Below are 23688 nucleotides of genomic sequence, written 5' to 3'. Positions count from 1 at the left end.
CCCTTTGCAAGGTCAGTTTCCTTCAGGTGAGAGCACACTGAAGACTTCAAAGCACCTTTATAGAAATCTATTTGCAAGTGTACAGATTTGAAAGAATGTTGGCTTGGCACATGTTGATGAAAACAGAATCCCTAATGGGGCAGATTTTTTACTTCTGAACCCCTGTTTGAGATAATTTCCCTAAACTAAAGCCAGGCAATTGATGCAGACACAGAAGGGACCAAATGGGACCAGAAGGGGGAAATGGGTGAAATGACTGTACTTACTGCCCTTAGGCAAAACTAATTTGAGTTCAGGTGCTATTAATATAAGGGTAGTATAAAAAGAGGCATAAAGGAAGTCCACAAGAAGCATTTCTATGTATTTCACCTCAATGATATTTGAGGATATTTGAAATGGTTAACAGGGAAGCTGATAAGCACCCTCAACTCACTGCACAAGTAGGATTGTACATGGAAATGAAGAGATGTCAAGTACGAGCAGGTGAGTTTAAAGTGAACGAGCAATTCATGGAGTCAGGCCGGGAGAAGTATATTAAAAGCTTCAGCTGTCAAACACTCAGAAAAAGTTAAGGACCAATATGAAATCACTGCAGGAAGACAGAAAGAGAAAGGATTTGATGAAATATATATGACTGGATGCTATAAAAAAAATACAGGATAAGGAGGAGATATTTATTACATTTTTATACTGCCTAATAAAGCTTCCCACAGCCATTAATACAGAAGGGGTGTATATGGTACAGAGAACTGTGCCACAGGAAAACAATCCAATGCCCTTAATGAATTCAGAAGAAAACCTCTATGAAATGACGTTTATTCTGTAGTTAAGAAATTGTTAAAGGCAAAAGCACTTAAATCATAGGATTATTAAAAGCAACTACTTATTACACAAAATAACAATCATACAACACATTTCCAAATATGAATAATGAAGGGTTGTTGTTTTTAAGTTGTTGCCAACTCTTCATAGAATCAACAGGAAAACAATAAAAAAGGGAAGCTTGCATACCATTACAACAATCCAACAATTAAAAAGATGATAACCTTAACTAATCTCATTTTGCAAACAAACACAGCAGTAAATCTTAAGGACCTATATTATAAATTGAACACCAAGTAACCCCAACGAAGCAATATTCAGATATTTCCATGTGGATGCACAAGGTGAGGTCACAGAGACCTCTTATAGCTTAGCACCAAGAGCATGCAGTACTATGGTGGCAAGATAATCTATAACTTGAAGCATTTTCCTATGGCCCACAAGCAAAAAGAGAGGCAGTAGACTATTAGTTGGCTGTCCCTGCCTTTAGACTACTAAGGTTTGACGTCATTGTTTCCAAATGTTTTGCCTATTTAAAAAAGGTTATTTTCATCCTTCTCTATATTACAGTGGTTCCCAATTGGTGGTCCGCGGACCCCAGGGGGCCCACGTAATCCACCCAGGGGGTCCGTGGCACCATTCACATATTCACCATTCATTTCTGGAGTCCACTGACAACGAAGCATTTTTCAAAGAATATAGACTGGACCAATTCTGGGTGACGGTTTTTCCTGATTATAAGAAGTTAGGTAAAAAAGCTTTGAAACATCTAGTTCCCTTTTGTTCCACATATCTTTGTGAACAAACATTTTGGACATTTTGTTATATGAAGAACAAGCATAGAAATCGGCTCGATTTTGATCCAGATTTGAGATTAAAAGTAGGAAATATTGAACTGGATGTGGAAGGGATTGTTCAGGACAAAAAGAGGCATGATTTCTTCCATCACATTTAGGTTTAGCAGCTGCTAAACAAGTCATAATTTGTTCAATTGTAAACTAGACATTAGTAAAATTGTCTTTATATTCCTAACTAAATCATTGCCATTTTTGCATGATAATATCAAATATCACAAATTTTATGGTCTTTTTCTTTTAGTATACCTAAAATCCTTTGCTTATTAGGGGCTACCCTTTATTTTCTCCAAAAAATTGCTTCGCACAGGTAACTACCATAGAGATAACAATTTTTTCAAAAGTAGGAGGTCCATGGCTTGACATTTGAAAAACAAGGGGTCCGCAGTACTTAGCTAATTGGGAACCACTAATATATTACATTATCCAGCACTACACCAGGTCAAAGAGACAGAATACCTCAGAATTGGTATTCATCTCTAAGTGTCTTTTTCCGGTTCCTTTGAATCTTCCTATCACTACAGTGCTAAATGGGCTTAAAAGACTTGCAAGTTTGCCTATGACACAGACCACACTAAGACACCAGCCAGAACAATCCTTCATTATGGGTAACTAATCTACTTATTAGAGCAGTTTTTGAACAATGAAGTACAGTAATCTACTTTGACCTATTTACCTAATGCAAACATCCCGACTGACATTGCAAAGCTAAAGCAAGAGAAGGAAGGGCGAGGAGGGGGCGGGAGTTGAAGGTAATTTAGGCTGACAGTGCTACGAATGGTGACTAGCCAAATAGTATTACACATGCCTGCTCTCCAAACAATGGGCCCTCATCCTGAGTATCTCCTGAATATTAGTCACCGTCTGGTCGATTTGCAATTACGAGCAACAAAAGATATCCAAGGAATCAACCCAACTAACACAACAAGGATTCTTGTCTATTCCCATACTAAATCAATGTCAACAATAAAGAGTGCCAACTGGAATGTACAAAAGGAAATTGCTCTACATAGGCTCAGGCGATATAAACAACATTTACTGAACGATTTTGATCAAATCCACAAGCTTTTTTATATGGGCAAGTACTTGTAATTGTTTTAATTTGAAGTCTATGAAGAAGTCACTACTTTGGCACAAAACCTGATCTTAGAAAACTGGTTAGTAAACGTTAAGATCTGACAGTTCTGTTTTGCCACCACCACAGGTGGGAAGATATCAGAGACATTCACCTAGGATCTTCAGGGAATATAAGGTACAATAAAGTGAAGAGCTCAGCTTAGAACATGTGAAGGGGAAACGTTGCCAACCGACATTGCCATAAGGAAGCGACAAATTGGGTTACAGTACTCCGTAATATCTTGCTATGACTTCACAACTTAAATCAATTGAAAGAAAATATAGTAGGCATGGTGCAGACAATTGCTGGGCTCAGTTCTTAAGGAAGCAGGTGGTGGGCATTCAATTCCACTTTTCAAGTTATAAAAGCAGCTCAGGGCCAAACAACAGATTACATTAAATCCATAGCATGCAGCTGCCCCTCTACTTTTTATTTACTCAGTAGTAAGTGTACAGGGGCCCTGATCCAGAGCTGCTCCATCATTCACAGAGATCTTCTCTCAATCTGTTTCCATCTTAACCTTACCCCCCCTCCCACTGAAGGGGCTAAGAAAAAACCCTCATTAGCACCAAAGGAGAGTGCCTCTCTCCAAGAGATCCATGGGTATGGTTATAAATAAAACAGGATTTGGTTTGTTTAAAGTTCTCTCCATGGAGAAAAAAAGCTTAGGAGGCCAGTTAGGTCAAGGTATGTTTTCCTCATAGAGATGGGTCATTATTGTAACTTACATACTGATCCCAAGGTCGCATCCCAGTTTCTGTATGTTATGATGGACTACAAGATCAAAGCAATTATCAGCTGGTAACTGATTTGCTAAATCCCATTCATATAATTATCCCAAACCTTAAACAACATAGGTGGAAGTAGAACTTGATATTACAAACAGAAGTAGAAAAATGTATTTACTGTGCAATACAATTCAGAGAAGGAAAAGCTATTGGAGACAGATGAGAACTTCTTATCAGCCCATTACAAACTTGCAATGTAAAACTCATATGCGGTGGCAAGAGATTGGGCCAATAATGGCTGGTCAGATTACATTTCCATAAAGGTGCCCATACTTGTGAAACAAATGAGACAGCTATAAACAGTAGATGAAAGAGGAGAAAGAAGATTTAAACACAACAATGAGGTAGCGGCAGTCATTAAACATCCCACAAAATTTGGCAGCTTAACAGCTCAAAGGAAACAGGAACTATATTCAACACCCAGATGGTGTGTGATAAATGGGAACCCTCCACAATCATGGAATACCATCAGCTGTTGGATATACAACTTCAAATAAAATTCCCTGACTTGAGAAAGCATCCCTTGATGACTAGTAATAACCTTTTCCAAAGTAAAAATATGAATTCAGAGATTCTATCAGGACAAACCCTGCCAGGAAAGTAATGCTCCTGCACAAATCCCTCTGAAAAACTGATTTGTACGGACCACTCCTGGCAGAACTGCACTCACTTATATAAGCACCTATGATAAAATCCCAAAGACTGAGAGTTGAAAAGCTCAGTTCCAATATTTCGGGAGCAAAGTCTAAAAGAGACCCCAGACATTACAAGCAAATAAAGTCTATCGAATGCTGTATCAAAATTGTAAACATGCTTCCTTCTGAAGAAACTAAAATATTTGGTTGATTGAAATGATATCATCTCAGAAGAACAGGCAGGATTTAGGCAAGGAAGAAGCATGATCGGTCAGGCCTTCATACTTAACAATTTAACTGGCAAAAATGCCAAGAAGGGACCACAGTTTAAAAAAAGAAAAAAAGTCTCCATGGATCTTACAGCAGCCTTCAGCGGAACCCATTTAGGTAGATTTATAGTTTAAACTACATAATACAAATACTGGCAATTACACAATCAGAAATATCTACATGGATTGGGCAAAAGGCTGGATACAAATCATCATCATCATCTTGTTGGCCTGGGGTGGACAGAAGGTAGCTCTCCAAATTTTTGGACTTCCAACTCTCAGAAGCCCCTACCAGCCTGGCCAATGAACAAGAATTCTAGGAAGTCCAAAACATCTGGAAATATACTTCCTGCCCACCCCTGCAGTTGGCCACTACAGGGAAGTAGGATGCTGGATTAGATGGGCCCTTGATCAAAAAGAGATGGGGGAAAGGGCCGAGTTTCTGGAGAAAACCCTCTGGTCAGAAGTAAACAATAGGGCCATTTTAATAGCTCTATTCTTATTCAACTTATATATTAATAGCACACTCAGAATTACAATGTGCTGAAAATCTTCTAGCAGCAGCTATGTTATATAAAGTGTCTATATTACTGCAGCAGATGATATGCCTTCGTTATCATGTACACAAGTATGGTTTGCGGTGGCTCCTCAGAAATTACGAGATGGTCTGCCAAAAGGAACAGCTAAACACCAGTTACACTAAAATTACGAGTTATTTTTGGAGTACACTGTATGCGCTGCAAATGGTTGCTTGATGGTCAGGAGCTGCAGGTTCAATTTTCTGGGTGATTGGTTTTCAGAAAAGGGTCTTTCGAATATTCACCTAGCTTAGCTACAAGAAAGGTGAACGTTTCCAAATCTTTGCAAGCAATCTTGGGTTTTGTGATAACTTTAAAGGGGGAAATTCGATCTCACTTTTCTGTACAAGTGTGTTCACGAAAAGTGCTCCCTATGGAACAGACATATGAGAACTGCTAGATATTAATACACATTCTTAAGATCATTGCGAAGGTTGTTGTAAAGAACTTTGGCAGCATATTTTATAGTTAAAGTTGGTGTTATGCCAGTAGAAGCCCATATTTTCATAGCCATTTTTTCATATTATTTCCAAGTTATGTAAAACGGTACAAACCCAACTCCCCAAAAAGTGCTCTCTGGAACAAACCAGAATTGCCCCATACTTCTTTGTAAAAATAAATGCACAAAGACACTCCCCACTCCTGCCAAAGCTTAAATTGCTAAGGCCTTTCACAGTTATGGAAATAAACTGTGGGAGATATTCCACCAGGAGTTTATGGAACTGATCCAGAAATCTTGAGTCTCTCTATACTTGCATTATTTTAACAGTGTAGCGTATATTATAAAATTACTTTGACATCTTATCAAAGTTGACATCAAGCTCCCCGTGTAAGGCTTTTTTTTTCATAGTTCAGAGTCTTAATACCATCTCAAAATCCCAACAGAACATCTGGAAGTCTTGTGTAGTAGGTGATTTATACCATTTTGTAACATATTGTACGGTTTATACTGGACCAAGGGAGAAATTTATCTTATATTTGTTACCAAGGGTCTATCTAAACATGCTATCAAATGAAGTGAAATCTATTGAGCTTGCAGATACATACATTGAAAACAAAGGAGACAAATAGACAGGGGAGACAGATTCATAAATGAAGTACAGTGTCTGAAAAAAATCCTACTGAAGGAAAAAAATGGGTTTAACACATCATGCTTCCCATAGCAGTGATGCCTAACATTTCTGGCAAGTGTGCCAGAAGCAAAGTCCAATGTATGAGTTGTAATGTACTGCAGGGATGTGGAAACTCCAGCCTGCAGGCTTGATATGCCCCAGCAGCTTCTTCCTGCTCCTGGCCATTCTGCTGCAAAGGGAAAAGCACATATTTTGGAGATAAGAGCTTTTCTCCATGGGGCAGAGCCATGGGAGGAAACTACGGAGTGATTTAGTCCTGCTTCCTTATGAGTCTTGAGGTTTTCTCTGCTTACTTGTGAGTAGATTTGATGTGCATCCTTACTTGTGAGCAGACATGCAGAGAGGCTTGTCTAGCTTACTTGGGAGTAGACATGCTTCATACCAGAAATTGATAACAATGAAATTTGGAAGGATGTAGGATGTTTTCCAGCCTCGCCCACTTTTGTGTTTGGTTTTGCCCACTTTTGCCTTTGGCCCCTGCCACCACAGGAATGCAGCCCCCAATACCTCCTCCAAAATGAAATCTGACCCTCAGACAGAAAAAAAATCCCCAATCTTGAAAAACAGTACACATACATTTTCTCATACCTTAGTGTAGTTTTAAATCTAGCTGGGGGCAAAACTAGCAATGCAACACAGGGTGGGCCAGCACCTAAACCTGTATATTCCTATCCAGGAGTACCACAAATCCCCTCCAGCTGCATCAGTTCTGCTATGCATGGTAGCCAGGTGAAGTGTTTTTCTTTAACAATTGCCATCCAGTAGCTATTATTAAATATGTGAGGCTATCGAACTACAAGCCATAGAACATAAATATGTCCTTCATGCCAGAGGTAGGTGTACTAATTCAGATCAGAATTGATTATTATTGATTATTACATTTATATCCTGCCTTTCTTCCTCCAAGGAATCCAAGGCATCATAGATAATCTTCCTCCTCCTCTCCATTCTGTCCTAACAACAACAACCCTGTGAGGTAGGCTGGGCTGAGAGTCTGTGACTGGCCTGAAGTCACCCAGTGAGCTTCCACGGCTGAGTGGGGACTAGAACCCGGATCTCCCGACTCCCAGTCCAACACTAGTCATTACGTCACACGGGCTCTCAATGTCGAGACCCCTACAAGAACATAAATGTCTGGCCTATCAGTGCTACATGTAGAATGACATGCTTGACACTGGACAAAAGAAAGTGAGCACAGCACCTTACCACGTGCAGAAAGCCATATAGAGGCAGGCACACATAGTGGGGATGGGGTACTTTTTTTGACTTGAGGACTGGATTCTCAGGGAGGCCTATTCCAATAGCAGGTAGTTCCAAAGGCAAACATGGATGTGGCTATTTACAAAAGTAGGCAGGGCTGGAAAATGCAAAAGAGCAAACAAAAAACCCCACATTCCATTGTTACCAATTTATAATAGGAAATATATCTATTCAGAAGCAAGAGCAGCATGTCTACTCACAAACAAGCAGGGCAGGTCTTTGCAGGTCTACTCTGAAGTAACAAGAACTGAATCATTCAGAAGCATTTTCAAACAGCATAGCATCCCAAACATGAAGCCTCGCCATGTCTACTCAGAAGTAAACAGAACAAGTCTCTGAATGAAGCAGAACTGAAGCAGAAACATTAGCCTCCTCTCCTAACCCAGCATAGTGCTTTTCCCTGCTAAGCACTGAAAAATGGAGCCTTTCTTGGTGCTAAGCAAAGAAAAACACTTGTCTCCTTGATCAGCTGCTGATTGGAGATAGCTTTCCCTTGTGGGGAACTAGGAAAGCCCTACAGGATATGTCCCATCATATGCTTTGTTTAATGCCAAGTCGCTCCAATCATGCCGAGGCGACTAAGCGCTGCCCCTCTAGAAGAACTGCTCTGGTCCTGCACAAGCAACCATGGACTACTACATTGTAACTGATTTCTAGTAAAAAGACATCAGGAAGTATCCCTGCCCTCTGTCCCTGCCTTCTGTCATCAGCTTACCGACTGGGGCAAAAAACTTGTACAAACAGATACACCTTATGCATGTGTACTATTATTATTATTTATTTATATAGCACCAAAAATGTACTTCGTGCTGTACAGTATGTACAAATAAAACAGCAACAATATCCCACCAGAGGCTTACAATCTAAAATCACATTAAAATTATATAAGGGGGAGAGGTTACACAAAGACAGAATAAGGGAATAATTGAAGCATTGTGAACATTAAATCAGGCTAGTGTTCCGAAAAAGCTATAGAAAAGAGATAAGTTTTCAAACGCTTTTAAAAATCTAGGATAGAATCCGTAGTTCGTAGATGTTCTGGGAGAGCATTCCAAGCAATAGGGGATAGATGGGGTTATTCTGTAAAAACTGGGCATGCTACAGTGACCAAGTCAAAGAGTATGGCATGGTCTGACCTAACAAATGAGCACATGTATCCAGCTTCCACACAAAATTGCAACTTAAGCATCCAAGTCTGCTCACACAACCATTGTTTAGACAACTCCACAGTAATCCATAAACACATGAAATCAGAACTAAAGCTAGTGACTGAAATCTGTCATCTTGTCTTCATTTAAAGATAGCAGTGATATAAATGAATACAATATAAGCCTGCTTTGCTCTTTTAGTCTGGATACCTTTGTTTGACACTAGCCATGAGTAAGTGAATCAAGTGATTCTTACTGTTTTTGAAACGGTAAATGTTTTTTGTTTGTTTTCAAGGAGCTGCATCAGTTACCAATGAAATGATCTCGATCTGGGGAAAATTCTGAAGTATTCTGTTTTAACATGCCCCACTAGCCAAAGTATTTCTGGCAGTACATCATGATGGAACATTGAGAACTCAGAAAAGAGGTATCTCTCCATTTGTGAAGGGAAATATTTAAATAGAGTATTGTTACAACTGTTGTCATCTATTTAAAGCTGACATTATGCGAACTTTAAAATTGAAAGGAAATGGCCATTTTCCAAACCTTTGACTACAGACTAAACTATTTGAGAATGTGTTTTCTTTTACTCCTTCAAAATATTAAAAAATGAAATGTCTAAAACATTCAAGAAAGAATGGTGCTGAAGTGTCTGCAGAGAAATAATGTAGGCACGAAGGAACATTTAAAAAGTGCACCTTAAGCCCAGTCATAGTTCCAAAATGTAGGGTTTATGTTGGCAAGCTATATTAGTGCATTCACAATAATACATTATCAAGCAAGAGAAACCACAAGCTGTTTCAGTGTTGCTCCACCCTAGTAATTGTTGTTCATAGGACAGAATCGCCAGAAGACTAATTGACTTCAGCATGTGTCAGAAATCCAAACTACTGAAAAGCCAACAATATCCACAGTTTAAACCAGAACAATCTAGACTTTGTTGCATTGGAGGCCTTTTACCACAGAGAAAGGCTTAGTCATATATTGCATGAACTCCTCCACAGAATAATGCAGAAACAAAGCAACTAGAAATTGCCTGAAGAATTTTGTCTTTACAAATTCTAATACGAACTAACCCGTACCCTGACTAATTTGCAGTTCAGAATTTAGTTATCCACTGGATTTTGAATTTCCTGAATATGCTGATCCACTCATCTCAAAACAGTATCAAAATAAGTTTTTTTTAAAAAAAATCTCATGCAGGTTTTTTTTTTATATATATAGAAAATCACAAATTAATGTATAAATAGGATGGAACAAAGTTATGTGTGGGCACATGCAAAAGTGACATGGACCAGAAATAGTCTGATTCACCCTTCCCTAGTTAGTGTGATGTAGTGATTAGAGTGTTGGACTGGGACTCAGGAGATCTGGATGTTAGTCCCCACTTGGCCATTGAAACCCACAGGTTGACTTTGGTCCAGTCACTGACTTTCAGCCTAACATACCTCACAGGGTTGCTGTGAGGATAAAATGGACAGAGGAAGATCCTTGGACGGGAAAAGGGGTGGGATATAAAAGTAATAATAGATACATCCCCAACAGCGGCAAGACAAGATCCCATTGTTAAGAGTGTAGTCTCTCTCTCTCTCTCTCTCTAAAAAAAGAAAAGCAAAGCAAAATAATGCTACAATGGCATTCATGCCTGGCAGGAAGGAGAACTGGGCATGCTTCTTCAGGATTATGCTTCCAAATGTAAAGAAACAGCCCTATAAAATCGTATGGGTTGCCATGTCTTCCATGCTGGGAGGGCATGGCTAGATGGGGTGATATCCGGGGGATTCCTCCCTTTCCTCGGGATATCACCCTACCGTTCCATCTTGCTTTTTCCCTTGGTCTCGGGATGATCCCGAGACCACGGGACATGTGGCCTGCCATCGTGGTTTCCTCCCAGCTCCTTGTGAGTAACCGTGAGGAGCTGGGAACCGGGCACGGAGCTCCTCAGGAGCTCTGTGCCCATTGGGGATGGTGGGGGGAACGCGAGGTTTTGTTTTTTTTAAAAAAAAACTCACCATGTCATTCGAGCACTCATGCACTCCCTTTTCATTTAAAAAACAAAAATCCAAAATGGCGGTCACGATGTCGCATGCTGCGTGTAGACGAGGGGGGACGATCTCACAATCATAAAATTGCAAGATTATCCCCCTCAACCCCCCTCGTCTAGCCATGCCCGGAGTCTGCATAACTTCAAATAGTGGTTTGGATCGCAAAGTAACTCAGATGCCCTATTCAGACATTGCTGTAATAGGTACAGGAAAAAATCAAGGAGTGGGGGGAGGGGGCATGCTAGCCTCATTCCACTCCATCTTCACATTCAACACCCTCTAGACAGGGAAGGCAACTTCATGAAGAAGAGAGCCTCTTGTATCCGTGTGGGCTCTCCACGCAGTCAGGAACACTAGAAAATTAGCATTCTGAATTGTGTGGAGATCTCATGGATACAGGAGGCTCTCCTCTTCACAAAGTCACTTTCCACAAGCAGAGGCAATGTTTAAGGGGTGGAGCTACATGTTCCCCCTCCCTGCATGTTTGCTACATCCAGATCAGGAACACCTGAATAGGGCTAGAATATTTTTAAAATCTGGATTATTACTGTGGGTTCTTTCTCTGGCTTGATGGGAGAGAAACAAGCCAGAGTTCCTTGTTTGCACGTAACACTATCCAAACCATGAGCAGAAGGTCTGTGGTTTGTTTAGCCACTCCTACTTGCAGTGGGAGCAATCAGGCTGGGTGTACCAGCATGATGCCTCATTGATAATAAGCCAGAATTATTTTTAAGGTCTTGGTTATTGTGACATGTAAACCATGCCATTATCTCCTTCACATTTCATCATCCATCATCTTCCCAATATAGCAAACAACTTGTTAAATCAGAACAATTTAACACTAGCAAAACAGGCAGGGATGTGGCAACATCCCGTTACACCTAAACAAGATTAGGGGTTATCCTGACACAAGACTGTTATACTTAAAAGGTGAGATACTATCAAGTACACCTAACAATTATTTCTTCTGAAGGCATTCTTCAGGGAGTTTGATTTTTCAGAAGCCTACTTGAGCAAAACCCAATGTAGTTTTTATAAGCCCTTTGGTTCTGCCTGTTTCAAACAATAGCTCCGACAAAGCCTGCAGCAGGGAAGGGACCCTTTGACCCTGTTCAGACGACACACTAAGCCACGGTGGTTAAGCATTTTGTACTAAACAGTATGGCTTAGAGTGTCATGTGAACTATGACTCAGCACATCATATGAACCATTCCTAACCATGGTGGCTACATTACCACAGTTTAAACATGCTCTCTAACCATTGGCTGAAAAAGGGATATTTTATTTTATTTATTTATTTATTACATTTTTATACCGCCCAATAGCCGAAGCTCTCTGGGCAGTTCACAAAAATTAAAACCACAATAAAACAACCAACAGGTTAAAAGCACAATTACGAAATACAGTATGAAAAGTGCAACCAGGATAAAACCACGCAGCAAAATTGATATAAGATTAAAATACAGAGTTAAAACAGTAAAATTTAAATTTAAGGTAAAATTAAGTGTTAAAATACTGAGTGAATAAAAAGGTCTTCAGCTGGCGACGAAAGCAGTACAGTGTAGGCACCAGGCGGACCTCTCTGGGAGCTCGTTCCACAACCGGGGTGCCACAGCGGAGAAAGCCCTCCTCCTAGTAGCCACCTGCCTCACTTCCTTTGGCAGGGGCTCACGGAGAAGGGCCCCTGTAGATGATCTTAAGGTCCGGGCAGGTACATATGGGAGGAGGCGTTCCTTCAAATAACCTGGCCCCAAACCGTTTAGGGCTTTAAATGTCAATACCAGCACTTTGAATTGGGCCCGGACCTGGACTGGCAGCCAATGAAGCTGGAAAAGGACTGGCGTAATGTGATCTCGCCGGCCAGTCCCTGTTAGTAAACGGGCTGCCGTATTTTGAACCAGCTGAAGCTTCCGGACCGTTTTCAAAGGCAGCCCCACGTATAACGCATTGCAGTAATCCAAGCGAGAGGTTATCAGAGCATGGATCACTGTAGCTAGGCTACCTCTGTCCAGATAAGGGCGTAGTTGGTATATCAACCTAAGCTGATAAAAGGTGCTCTTTTAGTGGCCTAACCATGGCTTAGCGTGTCACCTGAACAGGCCCTTTCAGTCTGAGGGACAAATTCAATTTTGGAGAAGCTCTAGGGGGCTGTGTTGCAGTGCTGGGTCAAAAGCAATAGGGGTGGGGCCAAAAATACTAACAACAACAACAACGACGACGACAACCAGCGTATTGTAGCTTACAGCTCCTGCTGCCAGTAACTGAGGTTTAGGAGAAGCATTTCAAGCTTTTAGAATGGGGAAATAATTGCACAAAAGCCAGAAAACCACCAAGTGATTAGTGGTTGGGGGGAAAGGGGCATGGCTATCTGGGGAAGCCTACAGAAAGGTACAATGGTCAAGAACAGAATCAGGGCAGGAAGGTTTCTTCAGATCCCAGTTTAAATTCCACGAGAACTACATAAATCCTGCCTATTTTCACAGTTCTTTCAACAGGTCAGCCAGTGCCCAATGAAATTAACATTTTATTTACAATTCTAGATAAATCCCGATGCCTCAAGCAGCGCAACACTTTGCCATATTAAGCCAGCAGCACATTGCATGTATTGGGCCTTGCACGTGTGTCACTAGGGCTACAAGTGGTATGCGCTTCAGAGGCTGCTGCAAATTATGATTAAACAGGATGACCAGATCAACATTACAAAAATGTTGACCACATGCCAGTACAAGAAACGGTAGACTGGGTGGCTCTTTTTGAAAAGAAGCTACAGTTTCCAGAGAAAAACAACTAGAGTGGAGATGCAGCAGAAATGGAAGGCGTGCTTACAGTTTCCCCCACTTCTGGTTTCCCCCGTCTTGCAGATTTTTAAGCGCATGTTTGTGCATATTTTAAGTCCAGGGTGGAAAGGCAACCTGAAGCATGGAAATGGTAGGAACAGAAAGGGCTGAAAAGCCTCTCCACTCCAAGTCATCCCCTCCAGAAGCGGCTTCTCTTCAGAGAAGGCCATCAGGCTACAGTTATATCTATTTGCACGCAATGACCTGATTTGCACAATACAGCAAGGCTCATTGTGGGTTGTTTATTTAGCCTATGATGAGCCATGTTTGTACCACCTTTGCATATCCAACCTCTGCTCAGGGGTTGTCAAATTGTGCAAACCCGGCAAGCGTGGGTTATGCAAGTGTCTCTTAACAAAATGTATGTAAATGTCTATGCTGTTTTTTGCTGTTTTCTTTCTTTTTCAATAGTTTTGGTGAATGAATGGGGAACTCAAAATAGGCTATGTGACGGCCTCTTAACAAGACCTATGTGTCTATGCCGAACTGCTTTTTGCCATTCTCTTTCTTTTTCAATAGGCTATAGCTCTGGTGAATGAATGGGGAGCTCAAAATGTTACAGTGTTATCCCTGAAAGCTTTTAAAGGCATTTAAATGTTTCTCAGTTGACTCTGTTTTAGCAATACAAAACGAAATAAAACCACCTCTAACTCTGAGGTTTAAAGGCTATGCACAATTAAAACAAATGCCTTATCCTGTACAAGAATTTTAAAACAACTGTCTGTAGCCAGGAATAATTTGTCACTCAAAAAAGGGCTTTCATTACAAGTGTAGAAAAAATGGTGATTAAGCAGCATTGGGCAGACAGGAAAGCAACTGTCACTGTAGCTGGTTTGCGAGTTGAAAATAAAACACACGCACCTCTTTTATCAGCTGTAATGCATCCACTTCGGAAAATGGAAGACATAGCAGTCAACAATGCTAGAGAACTGCCTCTGCCAGATTATCGGGTGTTGTTCGTATACTGGTCCCACAGAATGAAGTGACAGAAGAGGTAGCAATCAAATCTTTTATTGGACAACTTGTTAGTGGACATGCCAAAATCGTTAGTGATCAGTGGGATTTAAGTGAGTCTTCAAGCTACAACAGAATGAATGCCCAGACTAGATAGGCACAGCTACCTGGTCTTCATAGTCACAGGAAGGCACACAAATAAAAGAACACATGTGGGTTCTGGGGGCAAGGCAGCCCCCCAGCCCCCAGCGGATGCTCAGCCCTGATTTATAAGCTTGTACTCTGCCTTTCTTTTGTAGAGGAAATCCAAAATGGGTAATCTATTCAAGTAACACAAACTCCAGTTTTTACATATGCATAAATTAATGCAACAACAACAAAAACTCAGACAAAAACACATAGCACCAAAGCCACAAAGCCATTGGCTAACAATTAAGTTGCACTATCTACAAAATAGCCATGTTATGCAATATTACTGAACTGTGGAAAAATATGGGTCTCCATAGTAAGACCATCACAGATCCATGCAGGTGATATATTGGCAACACAGCAGGAAGAGAGTGTGTTCAATTCTGCATTTGTTTTGAACAGCTGATCCCAAGATCAGGTGCATCACACAGAAGTTTAGCAAAAAGGACTTTTATAGGCACTGTATTGCAGTGATGAGAGAAAGACAAAAGAAACCCCTTCTGCTAAACATCTTGCAACACAGGTTAATAAAATTGTAAAGTAGCATCTATCCAAACAGCCACTGACAACCCTGTTGTCCCTAGTAGCTGGCACTCTGCAATATTAATCCTTTACAAATATTGTTTTTTCAGTTGCACTTTAATATGACACACATCATGCCTCACTGTGTTCTTTGTCTTACGCATTAAAATTTCTTTTATGTGGGACATTCTGATATAACCTATGATAGTTCAAGATGTTTCCCTGTCCCATCTAATTAACCAGTTTTATTATCTTTCTAGACTTTAATATGAATCTTTGGAATTTTCCAGTGGAAAGAAATCTTCGAACCCTTTGCTACCTGTTTCAGGTATAAGCCAAACAGGAACAGTCAAGGTGCCTGTTACGGCTGCACTTTTATACCCAAAATTCTGCAGCAAAGTTGGAAGGGCAGAATGTGAAATTGTATTCCATTTCTTGTAGGCACCAACAGGTATGTGATTATATTGCTCAGTAGTTTTGTGGAACAGAGATAGGCAAGATCTATTCCATATATAGTATAAAAACAATCCACTCTGCAAGTTGTTAGCAAAAATACCTTATTGCAGTGGTAAGAAGTCACTTGCCTCTTCCAGGCTGCTCAGTAAAGCCATTAGGGAGAATGTTCTCCAGTTGGCAGCTGAGGCAAACCCACACATGTTTTCATGACAGTGCCCTCCCCTCCAATAAAAAACTTATCACTGCTCAAAAAGTTTTGCTTTCTTCACAGAGGGCAACCACAGAAAGTATGTAAATGTCATGAACAGATTACCTGTTGCTTCCATTCAATATTTCTGGGCAGATTAGACTCACAGGACTAGAGGAAGAGCAGGTCGACAAATATTCCAGCTCAACTGATTAAAGCAGCCTACCCCGTCTCCTGACATTTTTTTGCCCACAACTCCCACTAATTGGCCATATTGATGGGCATTGTAGGCCAAAATCTGGAGGAACCAGGTTGAGGAAGGCTGAATTAAAAGCCTGATCTTTTTAGTTCTTGCTACCAACCCAACAGGTATACAGAGAACACAAGAACTTGTAATCACATATCCTGATATACAAAGTTACTCTGAGTTCCTTAGGAATTCAAAAGCTCATGATCTAATCAACCCCTTCACATAAAGCATTGCAATTGTGAAGTATTTGTTCTCTCCCAGTTTAAGCCAACCAACATCGACATTGTACTTTGAGACAGTTTCTTTTCTCAGCTGCTTCTTGAAAGACTGAGATTCAAATATGGAGCATATTATTCCACCCTTCCCAGGTCTATCATTTCTTCACCTTTCAAACACAACAGGAACACCAAGATCCCAACCCTATTACACCTGGAGGCCCAAGATGCTGGACTGCACCCACTCATAACCAATTCTTCCAGGCTAAAGCACGAGAGGATAAGCAAGCAAACAGAAGTTCTCATTCTCAACTTTCTAGTTCTCAAGACAGGTTTTGACATGTTTCGGTGCTTACAACACTGAGATCAGTTGATAACTTTTTTATTTTAATTTTTAAAGGATGACAGCATGAACATCTGCCAGGAAGAGCATCACATGCCAGGTGGCATTTTGACCTTCATCTGATCTAGAGTAGGCCAGATAAGCAAGATCATTTTCCCAGGCTTTTTAGTCTTAGCGCTTTTAAAGTTCTTTGCACTGTTTTCTGTTCCTAGTTTTATTCCAGTGTTGTTTAACTGTATTAGGATTGTATTGTTTAATATTTTACAATTTTAACTTTTCTTTGGGAACTGCACAGAGAACGTGTTTGCTTGATGGGGGGTATGAAAACTATGTAAATAAATAAAATGCTTGTAAATAGCCCCTAGCCTGTGGCAGTTAAGAACAGCCACTAGGGAGGAAGACATATATTAACTGGAAGTTGGGTCTTCTCTCTTCCAGACTAATAATTTTAGGAGAAGTTACTTGCAAGAATGATCTGACACTCTAGCACTATGTGGCCAAACAGTTGCCCATTTCATTAGGACTAGGCCTGAGCCCATCTAAATCTGCAGGGTCTCCCACTTCCTTAAAGAAATCACACACTTAACTAAGAAAAGCTTCTTGTATTACAAACACTAATTCTCGTCATCTCCTCCAAAAGATATTTTTTAAAAGAATCAAACTAAATGTGATAGAAGCATTTTCCGTGTGTCTGCCCTGCCCAATTTACATATACAGTGGGATGTGAGAGTGGTACTTTAAACATAAAAGGGAACACAAGAAGAATGCTACTGATCCCTCCCCATCTTCCTTCAGTCTGTTGCTCAAAAACAGCAACTTATCACCTGCTGCTCAAGTACTTTACGTTCCCACTCCACTACCAGAGGTGAGCTGGAAGGGAGAAAAGTGCCTCAAGAAACAGACTGAGAGGCAATCAGGTGCAGTGGGGAAGGTTCACCACTCCTCGCCTGTGTGTGTGTGTGTGTGTGTGTGTGTGTGTGTAAAGGGCCAAAACATAACAGCCACTTTAATTTGTTTCTAGCAGCTATGTCATTTCATTTTTACACTACAGAAGGTCCGATCTGGATCTTAACACAAATACACTCCCACACTTAAAATTAAAAAGGAAAGACATAACTGCTAGACACAGGTATAAAATAATGTCTATTTTGGCCCTCTTATCACATCAGTTGCCATAAGTTTCTTGTTCCAGACTATCAAACCACAAAGAATTTAAAGTGTCCTCAGATCAGGCCGGTCATATTTTGCTCTTTACAGAACTACCACATTGTACTTAAACAACCCAGTCCTATGCATGTTTGAACACAATAAGGCATCTTTCAGAGTAATCAGGTTTACTCCCTGGCAAGTGTGTGCAGAAGATGGCTACAAACCTGATAACCTAAGTGAGACCTTGAAAAGTTATAGTGCATTGTCCTCCTCACTTACAAAAATGACAGCTCACTCTCAATTAAATAAAATCCAAGTGTTACAGCTTCCTCAGAGGAAAGGTAAATTTCAGTGTTAATCCACCATTTGGGATTCAGTAACTACAAAAGACATAATCTGACCATTGACCAAGAGGGGTAGAGCTGATGGGAGTTGTATTCCAAAACATCTGGAGGGCACCAGGTTGTCTCCCCTTGAATGTGAACTATTAGAACAGCCTTGACACTCTCCCAGTACTAAATATACATGATCTAATCTAGAAGAAGAGTTTTTGCTCAAAAGGGGCCCAGCCCAGTCAGGTGCATTAAGTATAAACACAAGTTGTCTAAAGGAATGTTTCTGAAATAAAGCCTGAGTATCTCCAGAAGCATTATGACCAATGGATTCAGAGGTGGATTCTCAAATCAAAGCACGTAGAGACACAAGATTTCAAAATTTCATCTACTTTGTTTACCACAGCCTTTTCTCTACAACCAGTGCCTTTAACTTAAATATTTCTCAATACACCAAGAAGGAACACTACCACTGCCTGGAGAATGGAATGAGAACATGACATGCTAATCATAATAATCAGGATCCATTTACTAGGAATGTAGTTGAGTGGAGTTAATCATCCAAAAGTATGTTACTTTTGGTCAAAACAATCTTTTCTTTAGCTGTCTAAACAACCTCTGCCCTGCCTTTCAGGTAAGTCACACTGAGCAGGTGTCACTACCTCATGCCATTGGCGGCAAAAAGAAAAGTGCAACCAGCGTTCTTTTTATTTGTCCTATAGTCATTTTTAATATGAAAGTATTAACTCCATCAAGGCACACAATCTTACAATTACCACCCTCGACATACTGCTTGGTGTAGCAGAAGGTAGCACCCGCAGACAATCCTTAGGAATCATTATCAGCGGTAATGGAATATTAGTAGTAATTGATTGTGTATATAGTGTTGCTCTCTTACCATTAGTAACATGTAAGCACTTCTCACACATCACAGTAGTTACATTGACTGCTAACTCCTCCTTTTCAAGAGTGTTTGTTTAATCAAGTACCTGAGATATTTAACACAAATGGCATACCAGTATAACAGCCAAATCTTAAAAATCTAGCCTATATGATCACTGAGCAGGATTAAGGAACCGCATCTAGTTTATTTTATTACATTTTTATACCGCCCAATAGCCGAAGCTCTCTGGGCGGTTCACAAAACACTCCCTATAGGCACAGTGCCACAAGCAGGCCAAAGAGAATATAGATGTATTCACAAATTATATCTAATTCTCTGTACGAACCCTAGGAAACTAGTCTCGATGATCAGGATTAAGGGCAAATTAAGTTAGTACACACACACACCCCTAATACATTCCTCTAGAACTAGTCATTCAAAGGATGCCAAGTATAGCACACACGTCTTGACAGCATGGCCTTTATACTGCCAATTATCAAGAACTTGCACTGTGACTACATCTCAGAGGCCAGTGTCCTAAATGTACCAAGACTACAGAGAAGAAAACGCTAAGGGTGCAATCCTGCACATATGTAGACAGAAAAAAAAGTCCTACAACCCCCAGCTTGGAAGATCTCTATGCTGCTTTACAACAACCTTCTCCAATGGGATATGCTTCAGATGTTTTGGGCTACAATTTCCATCAGACTCAGTTCACATGGACCAGGGTCAGAGATTATGGGAATTGGTGTGCAAGTCATCTGGAGACCACCATGTTGGCATGGGGCTATGTTACTGTCTACCTTTTTCAAATGGCCAAACTGAGCAGGAAAAGACAATCAGTTAGGAACTAGCTCACTCAGTGACAAAACAAAAACTAAAATACAGATTTCTCTAACCAAAGCATATCTTGCCCTGAGCACCACTACCACCATTTAATATTTAGTTCAAACATCATAGTAAAAGCTGTTGTAGAGGATACAGGAGGGATGCAATCCCTGTCCAAAAGATTTGTTGTGGATCTTGCAGGTGTGAGAAAAAGTTGGAAGGAGAGGCCAGGGAGGGCCAAAAGAATAAGGAGAGTAGGTGGGGAAGTCAGGTGGCAGGGGTAATGCAGAGAAGGTGAAGCCAGCAAGATTCCGAAAAGGCATTAACAAAAATAAAAATATATCATGAACAAAGCCTGATTGACCATACAATCTTCATGAATAAGTTTCCTGGAGAGTCACAATTCAAGAGATCTCCATCATGCCAGAAACTGAGCTCATGCTTGGTCTCCAGGATAGCTGGTTCCCTGTTTGAACTACCTAAAATTATTTCTAGAACACCTTTAAGGGTGGAACCCTCTCAAGACACTGTACAAGATTAAAAAAAAACACACGAAGTAGATACTGAGTGTATGCTCAAATGTTCTCTGTAATCTCGATGGTGAAAATTTCTCTCTTGATCTCTGTGGTGTGGTACCTTAATATCTCACTAAAGTTCATGCCCAGCCAGGATATTCTATCCTTCCCTATGATCAAAGGGTTTAAGTACCTTCTCTACAAGGAAAGGCTACAGCATTGAGGTTTTTTTTTAATTCTGTGGAGAAATTTATGAATGATGTGATGAGGGTAGATAGAGGTCCTATTCTCAGTGACATTTAGTAGTACATACAAAAACAACAACAGGAAGTACTACTCCACACAATGCATAGCTAGCTTATGGAATTCTCTGTCACAGGATAGAGCGATGGCCACTAACTTACGTGGCTTTTAAATTACCTATTATTAATGGCAGATGGGTCTATCAATGCCTATCAGCTATGACAGCTAAATGGAACATCCATCTTCAGAGTCATGGGTGTGTGTGGATACCATGGGGCGAGGGGGAGGTTGACTTTCATGTCCAGGGCCGGGCAAAGCTGGTAATAGGCCTGGGCCAGATAGGAAATGTAGGCCCCATTTCAAACTGCTCATTAAGTATTTTTTTTTAATCAGTTCTAAATACATATGAACTAGAACGATTTATAAAAAAGGTAATGGCAAGCACTTTTATTCAAGATGCATATAAGACATCACTTCTTCACATTCAGAAATGCTTTACATGCTTTTCTTTGGGCAAATTCATCAACAGAAAAATCAAGCAACTTTGCCCAGGGGGACATCGAGTAGGCCCCCTCAAAATCATAGGCCTATGCCTAGCCCTGTTCATGTCCTGCTTTTGCTTCCAGAAAGCACCTGACTGGCCACAGTCCTCACCAGGTTTTGGTTTAGACCAGGATGGGGAATCTCTGACGCTCCAGGTGTTGTTGGACTCCAGCATCATCTGGAGTACCACAGATTTGCTAGCCCTTGCCTAGATGGGACCCTTGGACTGGTTCAACAGGACCCTTCTTATTATGATTCCATCCTTTTGCTGTGTTTTCTTGAAAACAGGAAGCACACTTAGAATATGACACTTAGTTTCAAGCATATACACACATCCTGTCACTGGCAGGCATGGTCCTAGGGCAAAGAAGGCAAACTTTGCTCAAGTACAGTATTCCCTAGAGGGCTCTTCAAAAAGCCAAGGGGAGTTAGGGAGAACACACACAACGTAAACAGGGCAGGATGCGCCTGGGTCTCCTCTTTCCAGGCGGAGAACCACAAGCTTGAGGGAAAGGCTTTTAGCGAGATCCCCTACCCGCAGAGCCCTCCACTCCCTTTACAACAAAGGAGAAGGGAGAGAGTTTCACTAGATAACCAGGCGGCTCCGGGAAAACGTAAGAAGGCTGAGAGGAGCAGCTCTTCTAACAAGTTTAAACACGATTAGCGAGCGAGTTCACAGAGCTGCAGATAGGCAAGGCTGCAATAGCAATGCCAGGAGAAGGTTCCCTTAATCATCAAGACGGCCAATATGGGATTTAATTGCAGGCTGACTGAGTCATTTAGAAAAAAGCACGTCGCGGGTTGAGTTCAGCCCCCGCCATGGAGAAGAGGAAGGAGTTTGAGGGGGGGGCGTCATTGGGCGAAGAGAAGTGGCGGGGGGGAGAGAGAGAAGAGAACAAGTATTATTCTCTCTCTCTCTCAATATTCCTGTCGTCCTTCCCGCATTTACAGAAATCTCCCCCCCCCCCACACAAAAACACCCGCCTTCTGAAGTAAGGAGAAACAATGGGAGATTTTAACAAAAGGCTGTCGAGCAGTTTTCTCCTTCTGGAATCACTCGTACGCTAGTGGCGATCAAGTTTAACTCGGTCTTGAGGGTGGCGTGTTGGGGGGAGTTCTGCTTCATCGGCGGCTGCAACAGCATCTCCCCCCCCCCCAACTCGCCCTTCTCGTGGCCTCTTGGAGGTTTACCAATCCAGGTCTGTGCGAGCCTTATACGACCTGCCCCCCTCCCCCTGCCACACTCACTTTGGAATCCAGGCTTGCGCGTTCCCTTTTGTTATGAACAGCCCACCAGCAAGAAACGTGCCGCAACCATCGTCTGGTCACAGCAGGCAGTCGAAGCGAGATTATAAACATTCAGGCGTCCAAAATCGATACACGAGAAGACAAGGCGAGCAATATGCCCAATCAAGAGCATTAAAGCCACCCCTCATGGCAATGCCCTAGAGATCTCGGGGCACGCTGCTTCAGAGCTAATGTGGGGGCGGGGGGGGGGGGAGAGAAGGAAAGAAACGCGGCTCAATGTACTCGTTGCTATTCCTTCATAAACCGAAAGCACATACGCGATTTAAAAGGTTGCTGGCCGAAGAAGTTTCTTTCCTTTGTTGGACAAGTAGAGAAAGATCGTTTTTAAAAACAAAACAAAAGTATCATGAGGGAGAGGAGGGGAGGAGGCTGTTCATTCATTTGAAAAGGGAATTAAGAGGAGGTGGGGGAAAGGTACCGAGAGAGCGATTGGGGGGGGGGGGGGTTAGGAGAGCAGGGTTAATGGAGATTGTAAGTAGCCATTCTGTTCTTACCTTACTTTTTACTTCCACCGCGCTATAAGCAAAATACCGCAGACTCTGAGATTTATTAAAACTCCGATTCATTTTCTCGGCCCCCAGTTTAACCCCCCCCCGTCTCTCGCCTCCTCTTCGCCCTCGCTCAACAAGGGCTGGAAGATCCACCGCCTCCGTGAGAAAGCGCCCCCCGGGCTGCCGCTCGTTGCTGCTGCTCCGACCCTGGAATGTAACTTTCTTTGGAACGTTCAGCCTCCCAAGATTCTTTTACTTTGTCCCAGCGCGCTAATCAGAACGCCCGCCTGGCTTGCTCTTCGGGCTTCTGTTTGTTACAATCGTTTTCAGGCAGCTTGCAACGCGCCTCTGACTCAATAGGAAGGCGGCTACAGCACGTACTAGACCCCGCCTCTATGTGAACCTCCCACTTCAATCTTCGCTTATTTCAAATTCAGGAGCAGACATCTCGGGGAGGGGACTTGCCGCCAGAGGGCGCACTTTGTGGATTTTTGATCTAGTAATGATACGATTTGCTTGCAAGTTGCTCGCTCGGTCATAATGGCCACTGTCTCATAAAGATTTAAAAAACAAACCTGCTATGTTAATTAGTATAAAATCACTTGTTTTTAAAACAACACAAAGTTGTTGTTGTAAATCATATAGAGTATGGCTGGCTACAAATTGCTTTGTTACTGTCTCCAGTAAGAATCTCAAACTTACTTGCAACCATATTTGTATGGGAGAGTCAAATATAGGAATATGGATCAGGATCTTGGCCAAAAAAAAGAAAAGAAAAGGGAAGATGTAATAAA

General features: G+C 41.4%; 1 protein-coding gene across 1 annotated transcript in view; it reads right to left on the bottom strand.

The window, feature by feature from the left end:
* PARD6G (par-6 family cell polarity regulator gamma) overlaps positions 1 to 23201 on the bottom strand; it is an 85776-nt gene extending 62575 nt beyond the window's left edge. Inside the window, exon 1 of the mRNA XM_063130483.1 lies at positions 22898 to 23201. Coding sequence (XP_062986553.1) covers positions 22898 to 22969 — 72 coding nt within the window. The 5' untranslated portion in view covers positions 22970 to 23201. The remainder of the gene's footprint in view (positions 1 to 22897) is intronic.
* Positions 23202 to 23688: the final 487 nt, after the last annotated feature.

The sequence above is a fragment of the Elgaria multicarinata genome, chromosome 7 (genome assembly GCF_023053635.1).
Source record: "Elgaria multicarinata webbii isolate HBS135686 ecotype San Diego chromosome 7, rElgMul1.1.pri, whole genome shotgun sequence".
NCBI lineage: Eukaryota > Metazoa > Chordata > Lepidosauria > Squamata > Anguidae > Elgaria > Elgaria multicarinata.
This window is presented reverse-complemented; position numbering and strand designations above follow the sequence as displayed.